The following is a 20788-nucleotide window of genomic DNA, read 5'->3' as shown; positions in this document are numbered from 1 at the left end:
AGATCAAAGGACAGATTTCCACATCTCAGATTTCCACCAGTCTAATGTCCATTACTCGTGTTACTTGGCCCAAGGAAGTATCTTCTTCTTACTGATGTCCTTTAGTAGTGGCTTCTTGCAGCAATTCGACCATGAAGCCTGATTCACGCAGTCTCCTCTGAACAGTTGATGTTGAGATGTGTCTGTTACTTGAACTCTGTGAAGCTTTTTTTTGGGCTGCAATTTGTGAGGCTGGTAACTCCAATGAACTTATCCTCTGCAACAGAGGTAACTCTGGGTCTTCCTTTCCTGTGGCGGTCCTCATGAGAGACAGGTAACTCTGGGTCTTCCTTTCCTGTGGTGGTCCTCATGAGAGACAGGTAACTCTGGGTCTTCCTTTCCTCTGGCGGTCCTCATGAGAGACAGGTAACTCTGGGTCTTCCTTTCCTGTGGCGGTCCTCATAAGAGACAGTTTCTTCATAGCGCTTGATGGTTTTTCCGACTGCACTTGAAGAAACTTTCAAAGTTATTGAAATGTTCCGTATTGACTGACCTTCATGTCTTAAAGTAATGATGGACTGTCGTTTCTCTTTGCTTATTTGAGCTGTTCTTGCCATAATATGGACTTGGTCTTTTACCAAATAGGGCTGTCTTCTGTATTGTCATGCAGGTGAATGAGGACCCAAAAGCGACTTGGCGAAAACAGAGTCTTTAATCCAGTAAAGTAATTCTACAAACATAAGACATAATTCCACTCGTAATGACGAGAACAGACTGGAGACTCGATCAAGAACTGCAGGTTGCCTCGGGAAGGCACTTGAACCTAGCAGACTCAGACACCTGCTCTCCACGCAGCATCTGAGGGAAACACGACACGACAGGGCGATACACAGACACAGCACGGTGAACAATAGACAAGGATCCGACAGGGCAGGAACGGAAAACAAGGGAAGAAATAGGGACTCTAATCAGGGGAAAAGATAAGGAACAGGTGTGGGAAGACTAAATGATTGATTAGGGGAATAGGAACAGCTGGGAGCAGGAACGGAACGATAGAGAGAAGAGAGAGAGGAAGGGAGAGAGAAAAAAGGGAAACAAACCTAAAAAGACCAGCAGGGGGAAAATGAACAGAGGGAAAAGCAAAATGACAAGACAATCTAAGACAAAACATGACAGTACCCCCCCACTCACCGAGCGCCTCCTGGCGCACTCGAGGAGGAATCCTGGCGGCAACGGAGGAAATCATCAATGAGTGAACGGTCCAGCACGTCCCGAGACGGAACCCAACTCCTCTCCTCAGGACCGTAACCCTCCCAATCCACTAAGTATTGGTGACCCCGTCCCCGAGAACGCATGTCCATGATCCTACGTACCTTGTAAATAGGTGCGCTCTCGACAAGGACGGGAGGGGGAGGGAAGACGAACGGGGGTGCGAAGAAAGGGCTTGACACAGGAGACATGGAAGACAGGATGGACGCGACGAAGATGTCGCGGAAGAAGCAGTCGCACAGCGACAGGATTGACGACCTGGGAGACACGGAACGGACCAATGAACCGCGGAGTCAACTTACGAGAAGCAGTCGTAAGACGAAGGTTGCGAGTGGAAAGCCACACTCTCTGGCCGCAACAATACCTAGGACTCTTAATCCTGCGTTTATTGGCGGCTCTCACAGTCTGTGCCCTGTAACGGCAAAGTGCAGACCTCACCCTCCTCCCAGGTGCGCTCACAACGTTGGACAAACGCTTGAGCGGAGGGAACGCTGGACTCGGCAAGCTGGGAAGAGAACAGAGGAGGCTGGTAACCCAGACTACTCTGAAACGGAGATAACCCGGTAGCAGACGAAGGAAGCGAGTTGTGAGCGTATTCTGCCCAGGGGAGCTGTTCTGCCCAAGACGCAGGGTTTCTGAAAGAAAGGCTGCGTAGTATGCGACCAATCGTCTGATTGGCCCTCTCTGCTTGACCGTTAGACTGGGGATGAAACCCGGAAGAGAGACTGACGGACGCACCAATCAAACGACAGAACTCCCTCCAAAACTGTGACGTGAATTGCGGGCCTCTGTCTGAAACGGCGTCTAACGGGAGGCCATGAATTCTGAACACATTCTCGATGATGATTTGTGCCGTCTCCTTAGCGGAAGGAAGTTTAGCGAGGGGAATGAAATGTGCCGCCTTAGAGAACCTATCGACAACCGTAAGAATCACAGTCTTCCCCCCAGACAAAGGCAGACCGGTAATGAAGTCTAGGGCGATGTGAGACCATGGTCGAGAAGGAATGGGGAGCGGTCTGAGACGACCGGCAGGAGGAGAGTTACCCGACTTAGTCTGCGCGCAGTCCGAACAAGCAGCCACGAAACGGCGCGTGTCACGCTCCTGAGTCGGCCACCAAAAGCGCTGGCGAATAGACGCAAGAGTGCCTCGAACACCGGGATGACCAGCTAACTTGGCAGAGTGAGCCCACTGAAGAACAGCCAGACGAGTGGAAACAGGAACGAAAAGGAGGTTACTAGGACAAGCGCGCAGCGACGCAGTGTGCGTGAGTGCTTGCTTAACCTGTCTTTCAATTCCCAGACTGTTAACCCGACAACACGCCCATAAGGAAGAATCCCCTCGGGATCAGTAGAAGCCACAGAAGAACTAAACAGACGGGATAAGGCATCAGGCTTGGTGTTTTTGCTACCCGGACGGTAAGAAATCACAAACTCGAAACGAGCGAAAAACAACGCCCAACGAGCTTGACGGGCATTAAGTCGTTTGGCAGAACGGATGTACTCAAGGTTCTTATGGTCTGTCCAAACGACAAAAGGAACGGTCGCCCTCCAACCACTGTCGCCATTCGCCTAGGGCTAAGCGGATGGCGAGCAGTTCGCGGTTACCCACATCATAGTTGCGTTCAGATGGCGACAGGCGATGAGAAAATAAGCGCAAGGATGAACCTTATCGTCAGACTGGAAGCGCTGGGATAGAATGGCTCCCACGCCTACCTCTGAAGCGTCAACCTCGACAATGAATTGTCTAGTGACGTCAGGAGTAACGAGGATAGGAGCGGACGTAAAACGTTCTTTTAGAAGATCAAAAGCTCCCTGGGCGGAACCGGACCACTTAAAACACGTCTTGACAGAAGTAAGAGCTGTGAGAGGGGCAGCAACTTGACCGAAATTACGAATGAAACGCCGATAGAAATTAGCAAAACCTAAAAAGCGCTGCAACTCGACACGTGACCTTGGAACGGGCCAATCACTGACAGCTTGGACCTTAGCGGAATCCATCTGAATGCCTTCAGCGGAAATAACGGAACCGAGAAAAGTAACGGAGGAGACATGAAAAGAGCACTTCTCAGCCTTCATGTAGAGACAATTCTCTAAAAGGCGCTGTAGAACACGTCGAACGTGCTGAACATGAATCTCGAGTGACGGTGAAAAAATCAGGATATCGTCAAGATAGACAAAAACAAAGATGTTCAGCATGTCTCTCAGAACATCATTAACTAATGCCTGAAAAACAGCTGGCGCATTGGCGAGACCAAACGGCAGAACCCGGTACTCAAAAATGCCCTAACGGAGTGTTAAACGCCGTTTTCCACTCGTCCCCCTCTCTGATGCGCACGAGATGGTAAGCGTTACGAAGGTCCAACTTAGTAAAGCACCTGGCTCCCTGCAGAATCTCGAAGGCTGATGACATAAGGGGAAGCGGATAACGATTCTTAACCGTTATGTCATTCAGCCCTCGATAATCCACGCAGGGGCGCAGAGTACCGTCCTTTTTCTTAACAAAAAGAACCCCGCCCGGCCGGAGAGGAAGAAGGCACTATGGTACCGGCGTCAAGAGACACAGATAAATAATCCTCGAGAGCCTTACGTTCGGGAGCCGACAGAGAGTATAGTCTACCCCGAGGGGGAGTGGTCCCCGGAAGGAGATCAATACTACAATCATACGACCGGTGAGGAGGAAGGGAGTTGGCTCGGGACCGACTGAAGACCGTGCGCAGATCATGATATTCCTCCGGCACTCCTGTCAAATCGCCAGGTTCCTCCTGAGAAGTGGGGACAGAAGAAATGGGAGGGATGGCAGACATTAAACACTTCACATGACAAGAAACGTTCCAGGATAGGATAGAATTACTAGACCAATTAATAGAAGGATTATGACATACTAGCCAGGGATGACCCAAAACAACAGGTGTAAAAGGTGAACGAAAAATCAAAAAAGAAATAGTCTCACTGTGGTTACCAGATACTGTGAGAGTTAAAGGTAGTGTCTCAAATCTGATACTGGGAAGATGACTACCATCTAAGGCAAACATGGGCGTAGGCTTGTCTAACTGTCTGAAAGGAATGTCATGTTTCCGAGCCCATGCTTCGTCCATGAAACAACCCTCAGCCCCCGAGTCAATCAAGGCACTGCATGTAGCACCCGAACCGGTCCAGCGTAGATGGACCGACATAGTAGTACAGGATCTAGATGAAGAGACCTGAGTAGTAGCGCTCACCAGTAGCCCTCCGCTTACTGATGAGCTCTGGCCTTTTACTGGACATGAATTGACAAAATGTCCATCGAATCCGCAATAGAGGCACAGGCGGTTGGTGATCCTCCGTTCCCTCTCCTTAGTCGAGATGCGAATACCTCCCAGCTGCATGGGCTCAGTCTCTGAGCCAGAGGAGGGAGATGGTTGCGATGCGGAGCAGGGAAACACCGTTGACGCGAGCTCTCTTCCACGAGCTTGGTGACGAAGATCTACCCGTCGTTCTATGCGGATGGCGAGAGCAATCAAAGAGTCCACACTGGAGGGAACCTCCCGAGAGAGAATCTCATCTTTGACCACTGCGTGGAGTCCCTCCAGAAAACGAGCGAGCAGCGCCGGCTCGTTCCAGTCACTAGAGGCAGCAAGAGTGCGAAACTCTATAGAGTAATCCGTTATGGATCGATCACCTTGGCATAGGGAAGCCAGGGCCCTAGAAGCCTCCCTACCAAAAACTGAACGGTCAAAAACCCGAATCATCTCCTCTTTAAAGTTCTGGTAATTGTTTGAACAATCAGCCCTTGCCTCCCAGATAGCTGTGCCCCACTCTCGAGCCCGGCCAGTAAGGAGTGAAATGACGTAAGCAACCCGAGCTCTCTCGCTAGAGTATGTGTTGGGTTGGAGAGAGAACACAATATCACACTGGGTGAGAAAGGAGCGGCACTCCGTGGGCTGCCCGGAGTAGCAAGGTGGGTTATTAACCCTAGGTTCCGGAGGCTCGGCAGGCCAGGAAGTAACAGGTGGCACGAGACGAAGACTCTGGAACTGTCCAGAGAGGTCGGAAACCTGAGCGGACAGGTTCTCCACGGCATGGCGAGCAGCAGACAATTCCTGCTCGTGTCTGCCGAGCATGGCTCCTTGGATCTCGACGGCAGTGTTACGAACGTCTGTAGTCGCTGGGTCCATTCTTTGGTCGGATCCTTCTGTCATGCAGGTGAATGAGGACCCAAAAGCGACTTGGCGAAAACAGAGTCTTTAATCCAGTAAAGTAATTCTACAAACATAAGACATAATTCCACTCGTAATGACGAGAACAGACTGGAGACTCGATCAAGAACTGCAGGTTGCCTCGGGAAGGCACTTGAACCTAGCAGACTCAGACACCTGCTCTCCACGCAGCATCTGAGGGAAACACGACACGACAGGGCGATACACAGACACAGCACGGTGAACAATAGACAAGGATCCGACAGGGCAGGAACGGAAAACAAGGGAAGAAATAGGGACTCTAATCAGGGGAAAAGATAAGGAACAGGTGTGGGAAGACTAAATGATTGATTAGGGGAATAGGAACAGCTGGGAGCAGGAACGGAACGATAGAGAGAAGAGAGAGAGGAAGGGAGAGAGAAAAAAGGGAAACGAACCTAAAAAGACCAGCAGGGGGAAAATGAACAGAGGGAAAAGCAAAATGACAAGACAATCTAAGACAAAACATGACATGTATACCACCCCAACCTTGTCACAACACAACTGATTGACTCAAACGCATTAAGAAGGAAAGAAATTCCACAAATTAACTTTTAACAAGGCTGTTAATTGAAATGCATTCCAGATGACTACCTCATGAAGCCGGTTGAGAGAATGCCAAGAGTGTGCAAAACTGTCATCAAGGCAACAGGTGGCTACTTTGAAGAATCTCAAATATAATATAATATAACACTTTTTTGTTTAATACATGATTCCATATGTGTTACTTCATAGTTTTGATGTATTTTCTATTATTCTACAATGTAGGAAATAGTACAAAATAAAGTCCAAACCTTTGACTGGTACTGTATGTTACCAGTGTGTGTGTGTGTGTGTGTGTGTGTGTGAGTGTGCGTGCGTGCGTGCGTGGAGCGTGCGTGCGCGTGCTTGTGTGTGTGATGTACCTGGATCATCTCTGTTGTCCTCTGTAGTGTTTCCCAGCTCAATGTCGTAGTCAAACCCTCTGTTTCCACTTCCTGGAAGACGGGGGACTGGAACAACAGAACAGTTCGTTATACTGTTGGTCATAGTATCACCGAGTATTAATGAGTATTACCGAGTACCACCGAGTATTAATGAGTATTACTGAGTATCACCAAGCATTAATGAGTATTGCTGAGTACCACTGAGTATTCATGCGTATTACTGAGTACCACTATTAATAAGTATTACTGAGTACCACTGAGTATTAATGAGTATTACTGGGTACCACCGAGTATTAATGAGTATTACTGGGTATCGCCGAGCATTAATGAGTATTGCCGAGTACCACAGAGTATTAATGAGTATTACAGAGCACCGCAGAGTATTACTGAGTATTACTGAGTATTGTCGAGCATTAATGAGTATTACTGAGTATCACCGAGTATTACCGAGCATCACTGAGTATTAATGAGTGTTACCGGGCACCGTCGGGTATCATTGAGTATTGCCGAGTATTACTGAGTATCAATGGGTATTGCTGAGTACTGCTGGGTGTTAATGAGTATTACTGGGTATTACTGGGTATTAATGAATATTACTGGCTATTACTGAGTATTAATGAATATTACAGAGTATTACTGAGTATTGATGAGTATTACTGAGTATTGCCAAGTATTAACGGGTACTACCGAGTATTACTGAGTATCAATTGGGTATTACCGAGTACTGCTGGGTGTTAATGAGTATTACTGGGTATTAATGAGTATTACAGAGTATTACTGAGCATTGCTGAGTATTACCGAGTATTATTGGGTATTAATGAGTATTACTTCATCTGCCTATTTCCTCTCTATTCGTCCCTCCAGAATTCCACAGGGATTGTTTTTGGATAATTGGGGGAAGAAATGCTTAATTTTACTGCGGCAATTATGACATTTTGCATGGAAATATGATTTTGTCCAATTTGTCACGAAAAAGGCACCGACAAGGAAAAAAGTGAGTTGCTTGATTGAATCATATTATGTGGTAAATGTGCAGTGATTGGTTGAAGATGATTGGTTGAAGATGATTGGTTGAAGATTATTGGTTGAAGATGCAAACCGTCTTTTTTTGTACTGCGGTGATTGGTCAAATTTCCATGCCCTCGCATAATATGCGTGAAATTGTTGATTTTGCAAAACATTTCACTATCGCAGAATCTCCGAATCCTGAAGGGACTGCTCTATATTCAGCATAGAAATGTTTCCATGGTGACGGTGTGTGTTCTTACTGTGAACATCCCCTCTCTGTCTCTGAGTAACAACCTTCTGAATGTGGTTGTCCAGGGGGGTGGTGGGAGGAGGGCTGGGGGTGGTAGGGGAGGGGGTAGAGGGAGGAGGGCTGGGGGTGGTAGGGGAGGGGATAGAGGGAGGAGGGCTGGGGGTGGTAGGGGAGGGGGTAGAGGGAGGAGGGCTGGGGGTGGTAGAGGAGGGGGTAGAGGGAGGAGGGCTGAGGGTGGTATGGGAGGGGGTAGAGGGAGGAGGGCTGGGGGTGGTAGGGGAGGGGGTAGAGGGAGGAGGGCTGAGGGTGGTATGGGAGGGGGTAGTGGGTGGAGGGCTGGGGGTGGTAGGGGAGGGGGTAGAGGGAGGAGGGCTGGGGGTGGTAGAGGAGGGGGTAGAGGAGGAGGGCTGGGGGTGGTAGGGGAGGGGGTAGAGGGAGGAGGGCTGGGGGTGGTAGAGGAGGGGGTAGAGGGAGGAGGGCTGGGGGTGGTAGGGGAGGGGGTAGAGGGAGGAGGGCTGGGGGTGGTAGAGGAGGGGGTAGAGGGAGGAGGGCTGGGGGTGGTAGGGGAGGGGGTAGAGGGAGGAGGGCTGGGGGTGGTAGAGGAGGGGGTAGAGGGAGGAGGGCTGGGGGTGGTAGGGGAGGGGTAGAGGGAGGAGGGCTGGGAGTGGTAGAGGAGGGGGTAGAGGGAGGAGGGCTGGGGGTGGTAGGGGAGAGGGTAGTTGGAGTAGGGGTTGTAGTGGTTGTCAATGGCTGAGTAGAGGTTGTTGTCATGGGAACGGTTGTTGGGACGGTGGTTGTCGTAACGATGGTTGTCGTGGTGGTAGGTCCCCTGGTAGTTATTGCCATGGCAGTGGTTGCCGCGTTTGTAGTCTCTATCGTAGCACAAGTAGTAGGTCTGACTGTAGTTGTCTGTCTGGCTGTCTGTCTGGTTGTATGTCTGGTTGCTTGTTTAGGTGTAGGTCTCATTGTAGATCTGGGTGTGGTTTTAGGTTGAGGAGGAACAATGGTGACCTTGGCAACAGCTGGAGAGAAACATAGAGACAGTTACTAACTGTCTTTAGACTCAACTCTCATAGGATTCACAGAGACAGTCACTAACTCTCTCTACAGACTCAACTCTCGTAGGATTCACAGAGACAGTCACTAACTCTCTCTATGGACTCAACTCTCATAGGATTCACAGAGACAGTCACTAACTCTCTCTATGGACTCAACTCTCGTAGGATTCACAGAGACAGTCACTAACTCTCTCTATGACTCAACTCTCGTAGGATTCACAGAGACAGTCACTAACTCTCTCTATGGACTCAACTCTCATAGGATTCACAGAGACAGTCACTAACTCTCTCTACAGACTCAACTCTCGTAGGATTCACAGAGACAGTCACTAACTCTCTCTACAGACTCAACTCTCATCTCATTTGATTATTGTAGAAGAACATTCCAATGACACAAGACAGTGAAAACCAAAGAAAGAGAACTCTGTTTTTTCTTACGGTAGCAGTCCGTTCCCTCCCCATCTCTACAGAGGCACTTGGGAGAGTCAGGGTTGAGGGAGCAGAAGGAACGAGAATCCTTATCTGAAAACACACACACACACACGCACGCGCACGCACACACACACACACACACACACTGTTGATGTGTGCACGGTTCGAGTTGTTGTGTGTGTGTGTGTGTGTGTGTGTGTGTGTGTGTGTGTGTGTGTGTGTGTGTGTGTGTGTGTGTGTGTGTGTGTGTGTGTGTGTGTGTGTGTGTGTGTGTGTGTGTGTGTGTGTGTGTGTGTGTATCTTACCTATACAGTGGTATCTGCCGTTGATGTAGGTGAGTTTGTAACCATGGTAACATTTACACACATAGCTGCCGAAGGTGTTCTGACACTTCCTGTTCTGAGGACACACCCCTCGACCCGCCACACACTCGTCAACATCTAAGACATAGAAGAGGAAGACATAGAAGAGTAATGACTACGTGTAAAAATGTCATATAGCACCATATTACACACATGTGCAAACATTCACTACACACACACACACACACACACACACACACACACACACACACACACACACACACACACACACACACACACACACACACACACACACACACACACACACACACACACACACACACACACACACACACACACACACACACACACACACACACACACACACTTTATCTCTCTCTCATCGTGCTGCTAAGGTCTTTCACGACAAGCTCCAGAACAGACCGGCGCTCCAGAACAGACCGGCGCTCCAGAACAGACCGGCGCTCCAGAACAGACCGGCGCTCCAGAACAGACAGAACAGAACAGACCGTACTCCTAACCCTGTGGGCCTCTATACGGTACTCATAACCCTGTGGGCTCTATACGGTACTCCTAACCCTGTGGGCTCTATACGGTACTCCTAACCCTGTGGGCTCTATACGGTACTCCTAACCCTGTGGGCTCTATACGGTACTCCTAACCCTGTGGGCTCTATACGGTACTCCTAACCCTGTGGGCTCTATACGGTACTCCTAACCCTATGGGCTCTATACGGTACTCCTAACCCTGTGGGCTCTATACGGTACTCATAACACTGTGGGCTCTATACGGTACTCCTAACCCTGTGGGCTCTATACGGTACTCCTAACCCTGTGGGCTCTATACGGTACTCCTAACCCTGTGGGCTCTATACGGTACTCCTAACCCTGTGGGCTCTATACGGTACTCCTAACCCTGTGGGCTCTATACGGTACTCCTAACACTGTGGGCTCTATACGGTACTCCTAACCCTGTGGGCTCTATACGGTACTCCTAACCCTGTGGGCTCTATACGGTACTCCTAACACTGTGGGCTCTATACGGTACTCCTAACCCTGTGGGCTCTATACGGTACTCCTAACCCTGTGGGCTCTATACGGTACTCCTAACCCTGTGGGCTCTATACGGTACTCATAACCCCGTGGGCTCTATTCGGTTCTCCTAATCTTGTGGGCTTTATTCGGTTTGCCGTATACATTAGTGCACTATATAGTGAATAGGGCGCCAGAGAGAGACAATGAGTCATTTGTCAGAGCTGGTGAAGATGACTGTAATTCACTCCACTGATTGGTGCTGTCATCCAATAGGATTGCAGACTGGAATTTGTAGCCAATAGTGTTATTGTCATGTTATGTCTTGTTCCTGTTCTTTCTCTTCACTCCGTTTCCCCCTGCTGGTCGTATTAGGGTACCTTCTCTCCCTTTCCTTCCCCCAGCTGTTCCTCATCTCCTCTAACTACCTCGTTTACCCTCTCCCACCTGTTCCCTTTTTTCCCTCTGATTAGGTCTCTATTTCTCTCTCTGTTTCTGCTTCTGTCTTTGTCAGATTCTCGTTTGCTTCACCCTTGTCCCGTCCTGTCGTAATCTGCCTCTTCATCAGATGCTACGTGTGATCAGGTACCTCTGTCCTCTACAACCCGCGCCTACCCGGAGAGACCAGCAGTCTGTTGCCGCTAACGCTGCTATTCTCCTCTACTGCTAGAAGGGGACTCTCCTGTATAGATCAGAGGACTATTTATTTTGTCGCCCTCTCTGCGGGTTGTCTATTTTATCTATCGATACATCTGAAGAGGATATATGTATTCCCTGTGTTTGGACATTAAATGACTCTGTTTCTGTTAAACCGCTTTTGGGTCCTCACTCACCTGCATAACAGTTATTGTGTGTAATCAGACCAGACCATAATACTCACCCACACAGGTGCGTCTGTCTGGCCCCAACCGTAACCCTGGAGACGGACACTGGCACCTCACCACCCCTTTGGTAACCTCACAGCCGTACTGACAGTTGGCCTTGACACAGGTACGGGCATCTAAACAGGAAGTAGACAGGAAATACAAGGAAACAGTTATCCCAGGGTACAGAAACACTCATAACATCACTAAAGAACAATGGTTCAACCGTTGAGGTGGCAGGACAGAGAAGAGCTTGGACTGGGCTGAGCGGGAGCTGCTCTCCCGTAGGAGAGGGAGGGCCAAGAGACCAGAGGTGGAAGAACGGAGTGCTCGGGTTGGGGTGTAGGGATTGAACATAGCCTGAAGGTAGGGAGGGACAGTTCCTCTTGCTGTTTTGTAGGTAAACACCGTGGTATTGTAGTGGATGGGTTGGGGTGTTGGGTTTGACCATAGCCTGAAGGTAGGGAGGGACAGTTCCTCTTGCTGTTTTGTAGGTAAACACCATGGTATTGTAGTGGTTGTGAGCTTCGACTGGAAGCCAGTGGAGTTTGTGGAGGAGCTGGATGACATGAGAGACCTTGGGAAGGTTGAACACCAGTCTTACTGCAGCGTTCTGAATAAGATGCAGGGTTTTGACGGCACAAGGGGGAGCCCAGAAAACAGAGAGTTGCAGTAGTCCAGACGTGAGAGGACAAGTGCCTGGATCAGGACCTGCGGCTCTTCCTGTGTGAGGAAGGGTCGTACTCTATGGATGTTCCTCTTCCTGTGTGAGGTAGGGTCGTACTCTATGGATGTTCCTCTTCCTGTGTGAGGTAGAGTCGTACTCTACGGATGTTCCTCTTCCTGTGTGAGGTAGGGTCGTACTCTACGGATGTTCCTCTTCCTGTGTGAGGTAGGGTCGTACTCTATGGATGTTCCTCTTCCTGTGTGAGGTAGGGTCGTACTCTACGGATGTTCCTCTTCCTGTGTGAGGTAGGGTCGTACTCTACGGATGTTCCTCTTCCTGTGTGAGGTAGGGTCGTACTCTATGGATGTTCCTCTTCCTGTGTGAGGTAGGGTCGTACTCTACGGACGTTCCTCTTCCTGTGTGAGGTAGGGTCGTACTCTACGGACGTTCCTCTTCCTGTGTGAGGTAGGGTCGTACTCTACGGATGTTCCTCTTCCTGTGTGAGGTAGGGTCGTACTCTATGGATGTTCCTCTTCCTGTGTGAGGTAGGGTCGTACTCTACGGATGTTCCTCTTCCTGTGTGAGGTAGGGTCGTACTCTACGGATGTTCCTCTTCCTGTGTGAGGTAGGGTCGTACTCTATGGATGTTCCTCTTCCTGTGTGAGGTAGGGTCGTACTCTACGGACGTTCCTCTTCCTGTGTGAGGTAGGGTCGTACTCTACGGACGTTCCTCTTCCTGTGTGAGGTAGGGTCGTACTCTACAGATGTTCCTCTTCCTGTGTGAGGTAGGGTCGTACTCTACGGACGTTCCTCTTCCTGTGTGAGGTAGGGTCGTACTCTACAGATGTTCCTCTTCCTGTGTGAGGTAGGGTCGTACTCTACGGACGTTCCTCTTCCTGTGTGAGGTAGGGTCGTACTCTACGGATGTTCCTCTTCCTGTGTGAGGTAGGGTCGTATTCTACGGACGTTCCTCTTCATGCATGAACCTGCAGGAGCGAGTCACTGCTTTGATGTTTGCTGAGAACAACAGGGTGTCCAGGGTCACGCCAAGGTTCTTTGCACTCTGGGGGGGTGGGACACCGTGTAGTTGTCAACCGTGATGGAGAGGTCCTAGAGCGGTCTTCCAGTCCCTGGGAGGAACAGCAGCTCTGTCTTGTCCAGGTTGAGCTTGAGGTGGTGGGCCAACATCCAAGCTGAGATATCTGTCAGGCACGCAGAGATGTATGTCGCCACCTGGGTGTCAGAATGGGGGAAGGAGAAAAGTTGTTGAGTGTCATCCGCATAGCATGGATAGGAGAGACCATGTGAGGATATAACAGAGCTCATGATGCCCAGCCCTGAGAGGGTGGAGAGCAGTCTGGGTTGAGTGACCCGTCTTGAAGCGTGACTGGTTAGGGGTCCAGAAGATGGTTCTGGACAGATAATGAGACTGTTCATCAGAAACAACACGCTCAAGTGCTTTGGAAAGAAAATGAAGACAGGAAACAGGTTTGTAGTTTGACGTCAGATGACTCGAGTTTTGGTTTCTTGAGGAGGGGAGCGACTCGGGCCATTTGAACTCAGATGGGATGCGGTGGTCAGAGATGAGTTGATGAGGATGGGACAAAGACAGTGGTCAGGGATGAGGATGGAACAAAGACAGTGGTCAGAGATGAGTTGATGAGGATGGAACAAAGACAGTGGTCAGGGATGAGTTGATGAGGATGGGACAAAGACAGTGGTCAGGGATGAGTTGATGAGGATGGGTGAGACCAGTGGACTCAATAGGCTGAGTGAATGAGGAGCGGATGTCCTCAACCTTTTGTTCAAAGTTGTTGACAAAATCATCCGCAGAGAGGGAGGAGGGAGGGGGTGGAGGGATAAGGAGGGAGGGGGTGGAGGAATAAGGAGGGAGGGGGTGGAGGAATAAGGAGGGAGGGGGTGGAGGGATAAGGAGGGAGGGGGTGGAGGAATAAGAAGGGAGGGGTGGAGGGATAAGGAGGGAGGGGGTGGAGGGATAAGGAGGGAGGGGGTGGAGGAATAAGGAGGGAGGGGGTGGAGGGATAAGGAGGGACGGGGGGTGGAGGAATAAGGAGGGAGGGGGTGGAGGAATAAGGAGGAGGGGGTGGAGGGATAAGGAGGGAGGGGGTGGAGGAATAAGGAGGGAGGGGTGGAGGAATAAGGAGGGAGGGGGTGGAGGAATAAGGAGGGAGGGGGTGGAGGAATAAGGAGGGAGGGGTGGAGGAATAAGGAGGGACGGGGTGGAGGAATAAGGAGGGAGGGGGTGGAGGGATAAGGAGGGACGGGGAGGGATAAGGAGGGAGGGGTGGAGGGATAAGGAGGGAGGGGTGGAGGGATAAGGAGGGAGGGGTGGAGGGATAAGGAGGGAGGGGGTGGAGGGATAAGGAGGGAGGGGGTGGAGGGATAAGGAGGGAGGGGGTGGAGGGATAAGGAGGGAGGGGGTGGAGGGATAAGGAGGGAGGGGGGGTGGAGGGATAAGGAGGGAGGGGGTGGAGGGATAAGGAGGGAGGGGGTGGAGGAATAAGGAGGGAGGGGGTGGAGGGATAAGGAGGAAGGGGGTGGAGGAATAAGGAGGGAGGGGGTGGAGGGATAAGGAGGGAGGGGGTGGAGGAATAAGGAGGGAGGGGGTGGAGGAATAAGGAGGGAGGGGGTGGAGGAATAAGGAGGGAGGGGGTGGAGGAATAAGGAGGGACGGGGTGGAGGAATAAGGAGGGAGGGGGTGGAGGGATAAGGAGGGACGGGGTGGAGGAATAAGGAGGGAGGGGGTGGAGGAATAAGGAGGGAGGGGGTGGAGGGATAAGGAGGGAGGGGGTGGAGGGATAAGGAGGGAGGGGGTGGAGGGATAAGGAGGGAGGGGTGGAGGGATAAGGAGGGACGGGGTGGAGGAATAAGGAGGGAGGGGGTGGAGGAATAAGGAGGGAGGGGGTGGAGGGATAAGGAGGGAGGGGGTGGAGGGATAAGGAGGGAGGGGGTGGAGGGATAAGGAGGGAGGGGGTGGAGGGATAAGGAGGGAGGGGTGGAGGGATAAGGAGGGAGGGGGTGGAGGAATAAGGAGGGAGGGGGTGGAGGGATAAGGAGGAAGGGGGTGGAGGAATAAGGAGGGAGGGGGTGGAGGGATAAGGAGGGAGGGGTGGAGGAATAAGGAGGGAGGGGTGGAGGAATAAGGAGGGAGGGGGTGGAGGGATAAGGAGGGAGGGGGTGGAGGAATAAGGAGGGAGGGGTGGAGGGATAAGGAGGAAGGGGGTGGAGGGATAAGGAGGGAGGGGTGGAGGAATAAGGAGGGAGGGGGTGGAGGAATAAGGAGGGAGGGGGTGGAGGAATAAGGAGGGAGGGGGTGGAGGAATAAGGAGGGAGGGGGTGGAGGGATAAGGAGGAAGGGGTGGAGGAATAAGGAGGGAGGCGGTGGAGGAATAAGGAGGGAGGGGTGGAGGAATAAGGAGGGAGGGGGTGGAGGAATAAGGAGGGAGGGGGTGGAGGGATAAGGAGGGAGGGGGTGGAGGACTAAGGAGGGAGGGGTGGAGGAATAAGGAGGGAGGGGGTGGAGGAATAAGGAGGGAGGGGGTGGAGGGATAAGGAGGGAGGGGTGGAGGGATAAGGAGGGAGGGGTGGAGGAGGAATAAGGAGGGAGGGGGTGGAGGGATAAGGAGGAAGGGGGTGGAGGAATAAGGAGGGAGGGGGTGGAGGGATAAGGAGGGAGGGGGTGGAGGAATAAGGAGGGAGGGGGTGGAGGAATAAGGAGGGAGGGGGTGGAGGAATAAGGAGGGAGGGGGTGGAGGGATAAGGAGGGAGGGGGTGGAGGAATAAGGAGGGAGGGGGTGGAGGGATAAGGAGGAAGGGGGTGGAGGGATAAGGAGGAAGGGGTGGAGGAATAAGGAGGGAGGGGGTGGAGGAATAAGGAGGGAGGGGGTGGAGGAATAAGGAGGGAGGGGGTGGAGGAATAAGGAGGGAGGGGGTGGAGGAATAAGGAGGGAGGGGGTGGAGGGATAAGGAGGAAGGGGTGGAGGAATAAGGAGGGAGGGGGTGGAGGAATAAGGAGGGAGGGGGTGGAGGAATAAGGAGGGAGGGGTGGAGGAATAAGGAGGGAGGGGTGGAGGAATAAGGAGGGAGGGGTGGAGGAATAAGGAGGGAGGGGTGGAGGAATAAGGAGGGAGGGGTGGAGGAATAAGGAGGGAGTGGGTGGAGGGATAAGGAGGGAGGGGGTGGAGGAATAAGGAGGGAGGGGGTGGAGGAATAAGGAGGGAGGGGGTGGAGGGATAAGGAGGAAGGGGTGGAGGGATAAGGAGGGAGGGGGTGGAGGAATAAGGAGGGAGGGGGTGGAGGAATAAGGAGGGAGGGGGTGGAGGAATAAGGAGGGAGGGGGTGGTAAATTGTTTCCTTAGCTTAGAGTTTACTGGGCTAGAGTTTCCTAGGGTTAGAGTTTACTGGGCTAGAGTTTCCTAGGGTTAGAGTTTACTGGGCTAGAGTTTCCTAGGGTTAGAGTTTACTGGGCTAGAGTTTCTTAGGGTTAGAGTTTCCTAGGCATAGAGTTTCCTAGGGTTAGAGTTTCCTAGGGTTAGAGGTACCTGGGTTAGAGTTTTCTAGGGTTAGAGTTTCCTAGGTTTAGAGTTTCCTAGGGTTAGAGTTTACCTGGGTTAGAGTTTCCTAGGGTTAGATTTTCCTATGGTTAGAGTTTCCTAGGCATAGAGTTTCCTAGGGTTAGAGTTACCTATGGTTAGAGTTTCCTAGGGTTAGATTTTCCTAGGGTTAGAGTTTCCTATGGTTAGAGTTTCATAGGTTTAGACTTTCCTAGGGTTAGAGTTTCCTACAGGTAGAGTTTCGTAGGGTTAGAGTTTCCTAATGTTAGAGTTTCCTAGGGTTAGAGTTTCCTATGGTTAGAGTTTCCTAGGGTTAGAGTTGACCTGGGTTAGAGTTTCCTAGGGTTAGAGTTTCCTAGGATCATAGTTTACTGGGCTAGAGTTTCTTAGGGTTACATTTTCCTATGGTTAGAGTTTCCTATGGTTAGAGTTTCCTATGGTTAGCGGCTGAAGCATAACATGTCATATGTAATGTGTGTGTGTGTGTGCGTGTGTGTGTGTGTGTGTGTGTGTGTGTGTGTGTGTGTGTGTGTGTGTGTGTGTGTGTGTGTGTGTGTGTGTGTGTGTGTGTGTGTGTGTGTGTGTGTGTGTGTGTGTGTGTGCGTGTGCGTGCGTGCGTGCGTGCGTGTTAGAGAGACTCACTCCTGCAGGTTCCATCAGGTTGGAGCATGTATCCATTCAGACAGTAACACTTGTAGCTGCCCTGTGTGTTCATACAGCGATGTTTACATGGTCTGGGCTTTAGCCCACATTCATTCAGATCTGGAGGGAGAGAGGGGGAAGGGAGAGAGAGAGGGAGGGGGAGAAAGAGAGGGAGGGGGAGAGAGAGGGAGGGGGAGAGAGAGGGAGGGGGAGAGAGAGGGAGGGGGAGAGAGAGAGGGAGGGGGAGAGAGAGAGGGAGGGGGAGAGAGGGAGGGGGAGAGAGAGGGAGGGGGGAGAGAGAGAGACGGTTAATTGATAATTTGTGTGAGATTGAGGGCATCCAGTTTAGATTGTAGGATGGCCGGGGTGTTAAGCATGTCCCAGTTTAGGTCACCTAGTAGAACAAGCTCAGAAGATAGATGGGGGAAATCAATTCACATATGGTGCCGAGGGCACAGCTGGGGGCAGAAGGAGGTCTATAGCAAGCGGCAACAGTGAGAGACTTGTTTCTGAATTTTTCGAAGTAGAAGCTCGAATTGTTTAGGTACAGACCTGGATAGTAAAACAGAACTCTGCAGGCTATCTCTTCAGTAGATTGCCACACCACCCCCTTTGGCAGCTCTATCTTTGCGGAAAATGTTTTAGTTTGGGATGGAGATTTCAGGGTTTTTGGTGGTTTTCCTAAGCCAGGATTCAGACACGGCTAAGACATCTGGGTTGGCAGAGTGTGCTAAAGCAGTGAGTAAAACAAACTTTAAAAAAAAGTGTTTTGAAAGGCTGATCATGGCTCACATCAAGACCATCATCCCAGAAACCCTAGACCCACTCCAATTTGCATACCGCCCAAACAGATCCACAGATGATGCAATCTCTATTGCTCTCCACACTGCCCTTTCCCACCTGGACAAAAGGAACACCTATATAAGAATGCTACTCATTAACTACAGCTCAGTGTTCAACACCATAGTGCCCTCAAAGCTCATCACTAAGCTAAGAATCCTGGGACTAAACACCTCCCTCTGCAACTGGATCCTGGACTTCCTGATGGGCCGCCCCCCTGGTGGTAGGGGTAGGTAACAACACATCTGCCACGCTGATCCTCAACACTGGGGCCCCTCAGGGGTGTGTACTTAGTCCCCTCCGGTACTCCCTGTTCACCCACGACTGTTACATTTACATTTAAGTCATTTAGCAGACGCTCTTATCCAGAGCGACTTACAATTGGTGCATTCACCTTATGACATCCAGTGGAACAGTCACTTTACAATAGTGCATCTAAATCTTAAAGGGGGGGGGGGGAATACTTATCCTATCCTAGGTATTCCTTAAAGAGGTGGGGTTTCAGGTGTCTCCGGAAGGTGGTGATTGACTCCGCTGTCCTGGCGTCGTGAGGGAGTTTGTTCCACCATTGGGGGGCCAGGGCAGCGAACAGTTTTGACTGGGCTGAGCGGGAGCTGTACTTCCTCAGTGGTAGGGAGGCGAGCAGGCCAGAGGTGGATGAACGCAGTGCCCTTGTTTGGGTGTAGGGCCTGATCAGAGCCTGGAGGTACTGAGGTGCCGTTCCCCTCACAGCTCCGTAGGCAAGCACCATGGTCTTGTAGCGGATGCGAGCTTCAACTGGAAGCCAGTGGAGAGAACGGAGGAGCGGGGTGACGTGAGAGAACTTGGGAAGGTTGAACACCAGACGGGCTGCGGCGTTCTGGATGAGTTGAAGGGGTTTAATGGCACAGGCAGGGAGCCCAGCCAACAGCGAGTTGCAGTAATCCAGACGGGAGATGACAAGTGCCTGGATTAGGACCTGCGCCGCTTCCTGTGTGAGGCAGGGTCGTACTCTGCGGATGTTGTAGAGCATGAACCTACAGGAACGGGCCACCGCCTTGATGTTGGTTGAGAACTACAGGGTGTTGTCCAGGATCACACCAAGGTTCTTAGCGCTCTGGGAGGAGGACACAATGGAATTGTCAACCGTGATGGCGAGATCATGGAACGGGCAGTCCTTCCCCGGGAGGAAGAGCAGCTCCGTCTTGCCGAGGTTCAGCTTGAGGTGGTGATCCGTCATCCACACTGATATGTCTGCCAGACATGCAGAGATGCGATTCGCCACCTGGTCATCAGAAGGGGGAAAGGAGAAGATTAGTTGTGTGTCGTCTGCATAGCAATGATAGGAGAGACCATGTGAGGTTATGACAGAGCCAAGTGACTTGGTGTATAGCGAGAATAGGAGAGGGCCTAGAACAGAGCCCTGGGGGACACCAGTGGTGAGAGCGCATGGTGAGGAGACAGATTCTCGCCACGCCACCTGGTAGGAGCGACCTGTCAGGTAGGATGCAATCCAAGCGTGGGCCGCGCCGGAGATGCCCAACTCGGAGAGGGTGGAGAGGAGGATCTGATGGTTCACAGTATCGAAGGCAGCCGATAGATCTAGAAGGATGAGAGCAGAGGAGAGAGAGTTAGCTTTAGCAGTGCGGAGCGCCTCCGTGATACAGAGGAGAGCAGTCTCAGTTGAATGACTAGTCTTGAAACCTGACTGATTTGGATCAAGAAGGTCATTCAGAGAGAGATAGCGGGAGAGCTGGCCAAGGACGGCACGTTCAAGAGTTTTGGAGAGAAAAGAAAGAAGGGATACTGGTCTGTAATTGTTGACATCGGAGGGATCGAGTGTAGGTTTTTTCAGAAGGGGTACAACTCTCGCTCTCTTGAAGACGGAAGGGACGTAGCCAGCGGTCAGTGATGAGTTGATGAGCGAGGTGAGGTAAGGGAGAAGGTCTCCGGAAATGGTCTGGAGAAGAGGGGAGGGGATAGGGTCAAGCGGGCAGGTTGTTGGGCGGCCGGCCTTCACAAGACGCGAGATTTCATCTGGAGAGAGAGGGGAGAAAGAGGTCAGAGCACAGGGTAGGGCAGTGTGAGCAGAACCAGCGGTGTCGTTTGACTTAGCAAACGAGGATCGGATGTCGTCAACCTTCTTTTCAAAATGGTTGACGAAGTCGTCTGCAGAGAGGGAGGAGGGGGGGAGGAGGATTCAGGAGGGAGGAGAAGGTGGCAAAGAGCTTCCTAGGGTTAGAGGCAGATGCTTGGAATTTAGCGTGGTAGAAAGTGACTTCAGCAGCAGAGACAGAGGAGGAAAATGTATAGAGGAGGGAGTGAAAGGATGCCAGGTCCGCAGGGAGGCGAGTTTTCCTCCATTTCCGCTCGGCTGCCCGGAGCCCTGTTCTGTGAGCTCGCAATGAGTCATCGAGCCACGGAGCGGGAGGGGAGGACCGAGCCGGCCTGGAGGATAGGGGACATAGAGAGTCAAAGGATCCAGAGAGGGAGGAGAGGAGGGTTGAGGAGGCAGAATCAGGAGATAGGTTGGAGAAGGTTTGAGCGGAGGGAAGAGATGATAGGATGGAAGAGGAGAGAGTAGCGGGGGGGAGAGAGCGAAGGTTGGGACGGCGCGATACCATCCGAGTAGGGGCAGTGTGGGAGGTGTTGGATGAGAGCGAGAGGGAAAAGGATACAAGGTAGTGGTCGGAGACTTGGAGGGGAGTTGCAATGAGGTTAGTGGAAGAACAG

At 51.5% G+C, this 20788-nt stretch overlaps 1 protein-coding gene across 1 annotated transcript in view; it reads right to left on the bottom strand.

The window, feature by feature from the left end:
• LOC124013901 (nephronectin-like) overlaps window positions 1-20788 on the bottom strand; it is a 31839-nt gene that overhangs the window by 3829 nt on the left and 7222 nt on the right. Inside the window, exons 4-10 of the mRNA XM_046328452.1 lie at window positions 17237-17356; window positions 11371-11490; window positions 9442-9576; window positions 9143-9226; window positions 8301-8668; window positions 7657-7819; window positions 6368-6454 (exon numbers count right to left, since the gene is read on the bottom strand). Coding sequence (XP_046184408.1) covers window positions 6368-6454; window positions 7657-7819; window positions 8301-8668; window positions 9143-9226; window positions 9442-9576; window positions 11371-11490; window positions 17237-17356 — 1077 coding nt within the window. The remainder of the gene's footprint in view (window positions 1-6367; window positions 6455-7656; window positions 7820-8300; window positions 8669-9142; window positions 9227-9441; window positions 9577-11370; window positions 11491-17236; window positions 17357-20788) is intronic.

Source organism: Oncorhynchus gorbuscha, linkage group LG25, assembly GCF_021184085.1.
Source record: "Oncorhynchus gorbuscha isolate QuinsamMale2020 ecotype Even-year linkage group LG25, OgorEven_v1.0, whole genome shotgun sequence".
Lineage (NCBI taxonomy): Eukaryota > Metazoa > Chordata > Actinopteri > Salmoniformes > Salmonidae > Oncorhynchus > Oncorhynchus gorbuscha.
The sequence above is the reverse complement of the archived record's forward strand: the minus strand, read 5'-3'. Positions and strand labels throughout refer to the sequence as shown.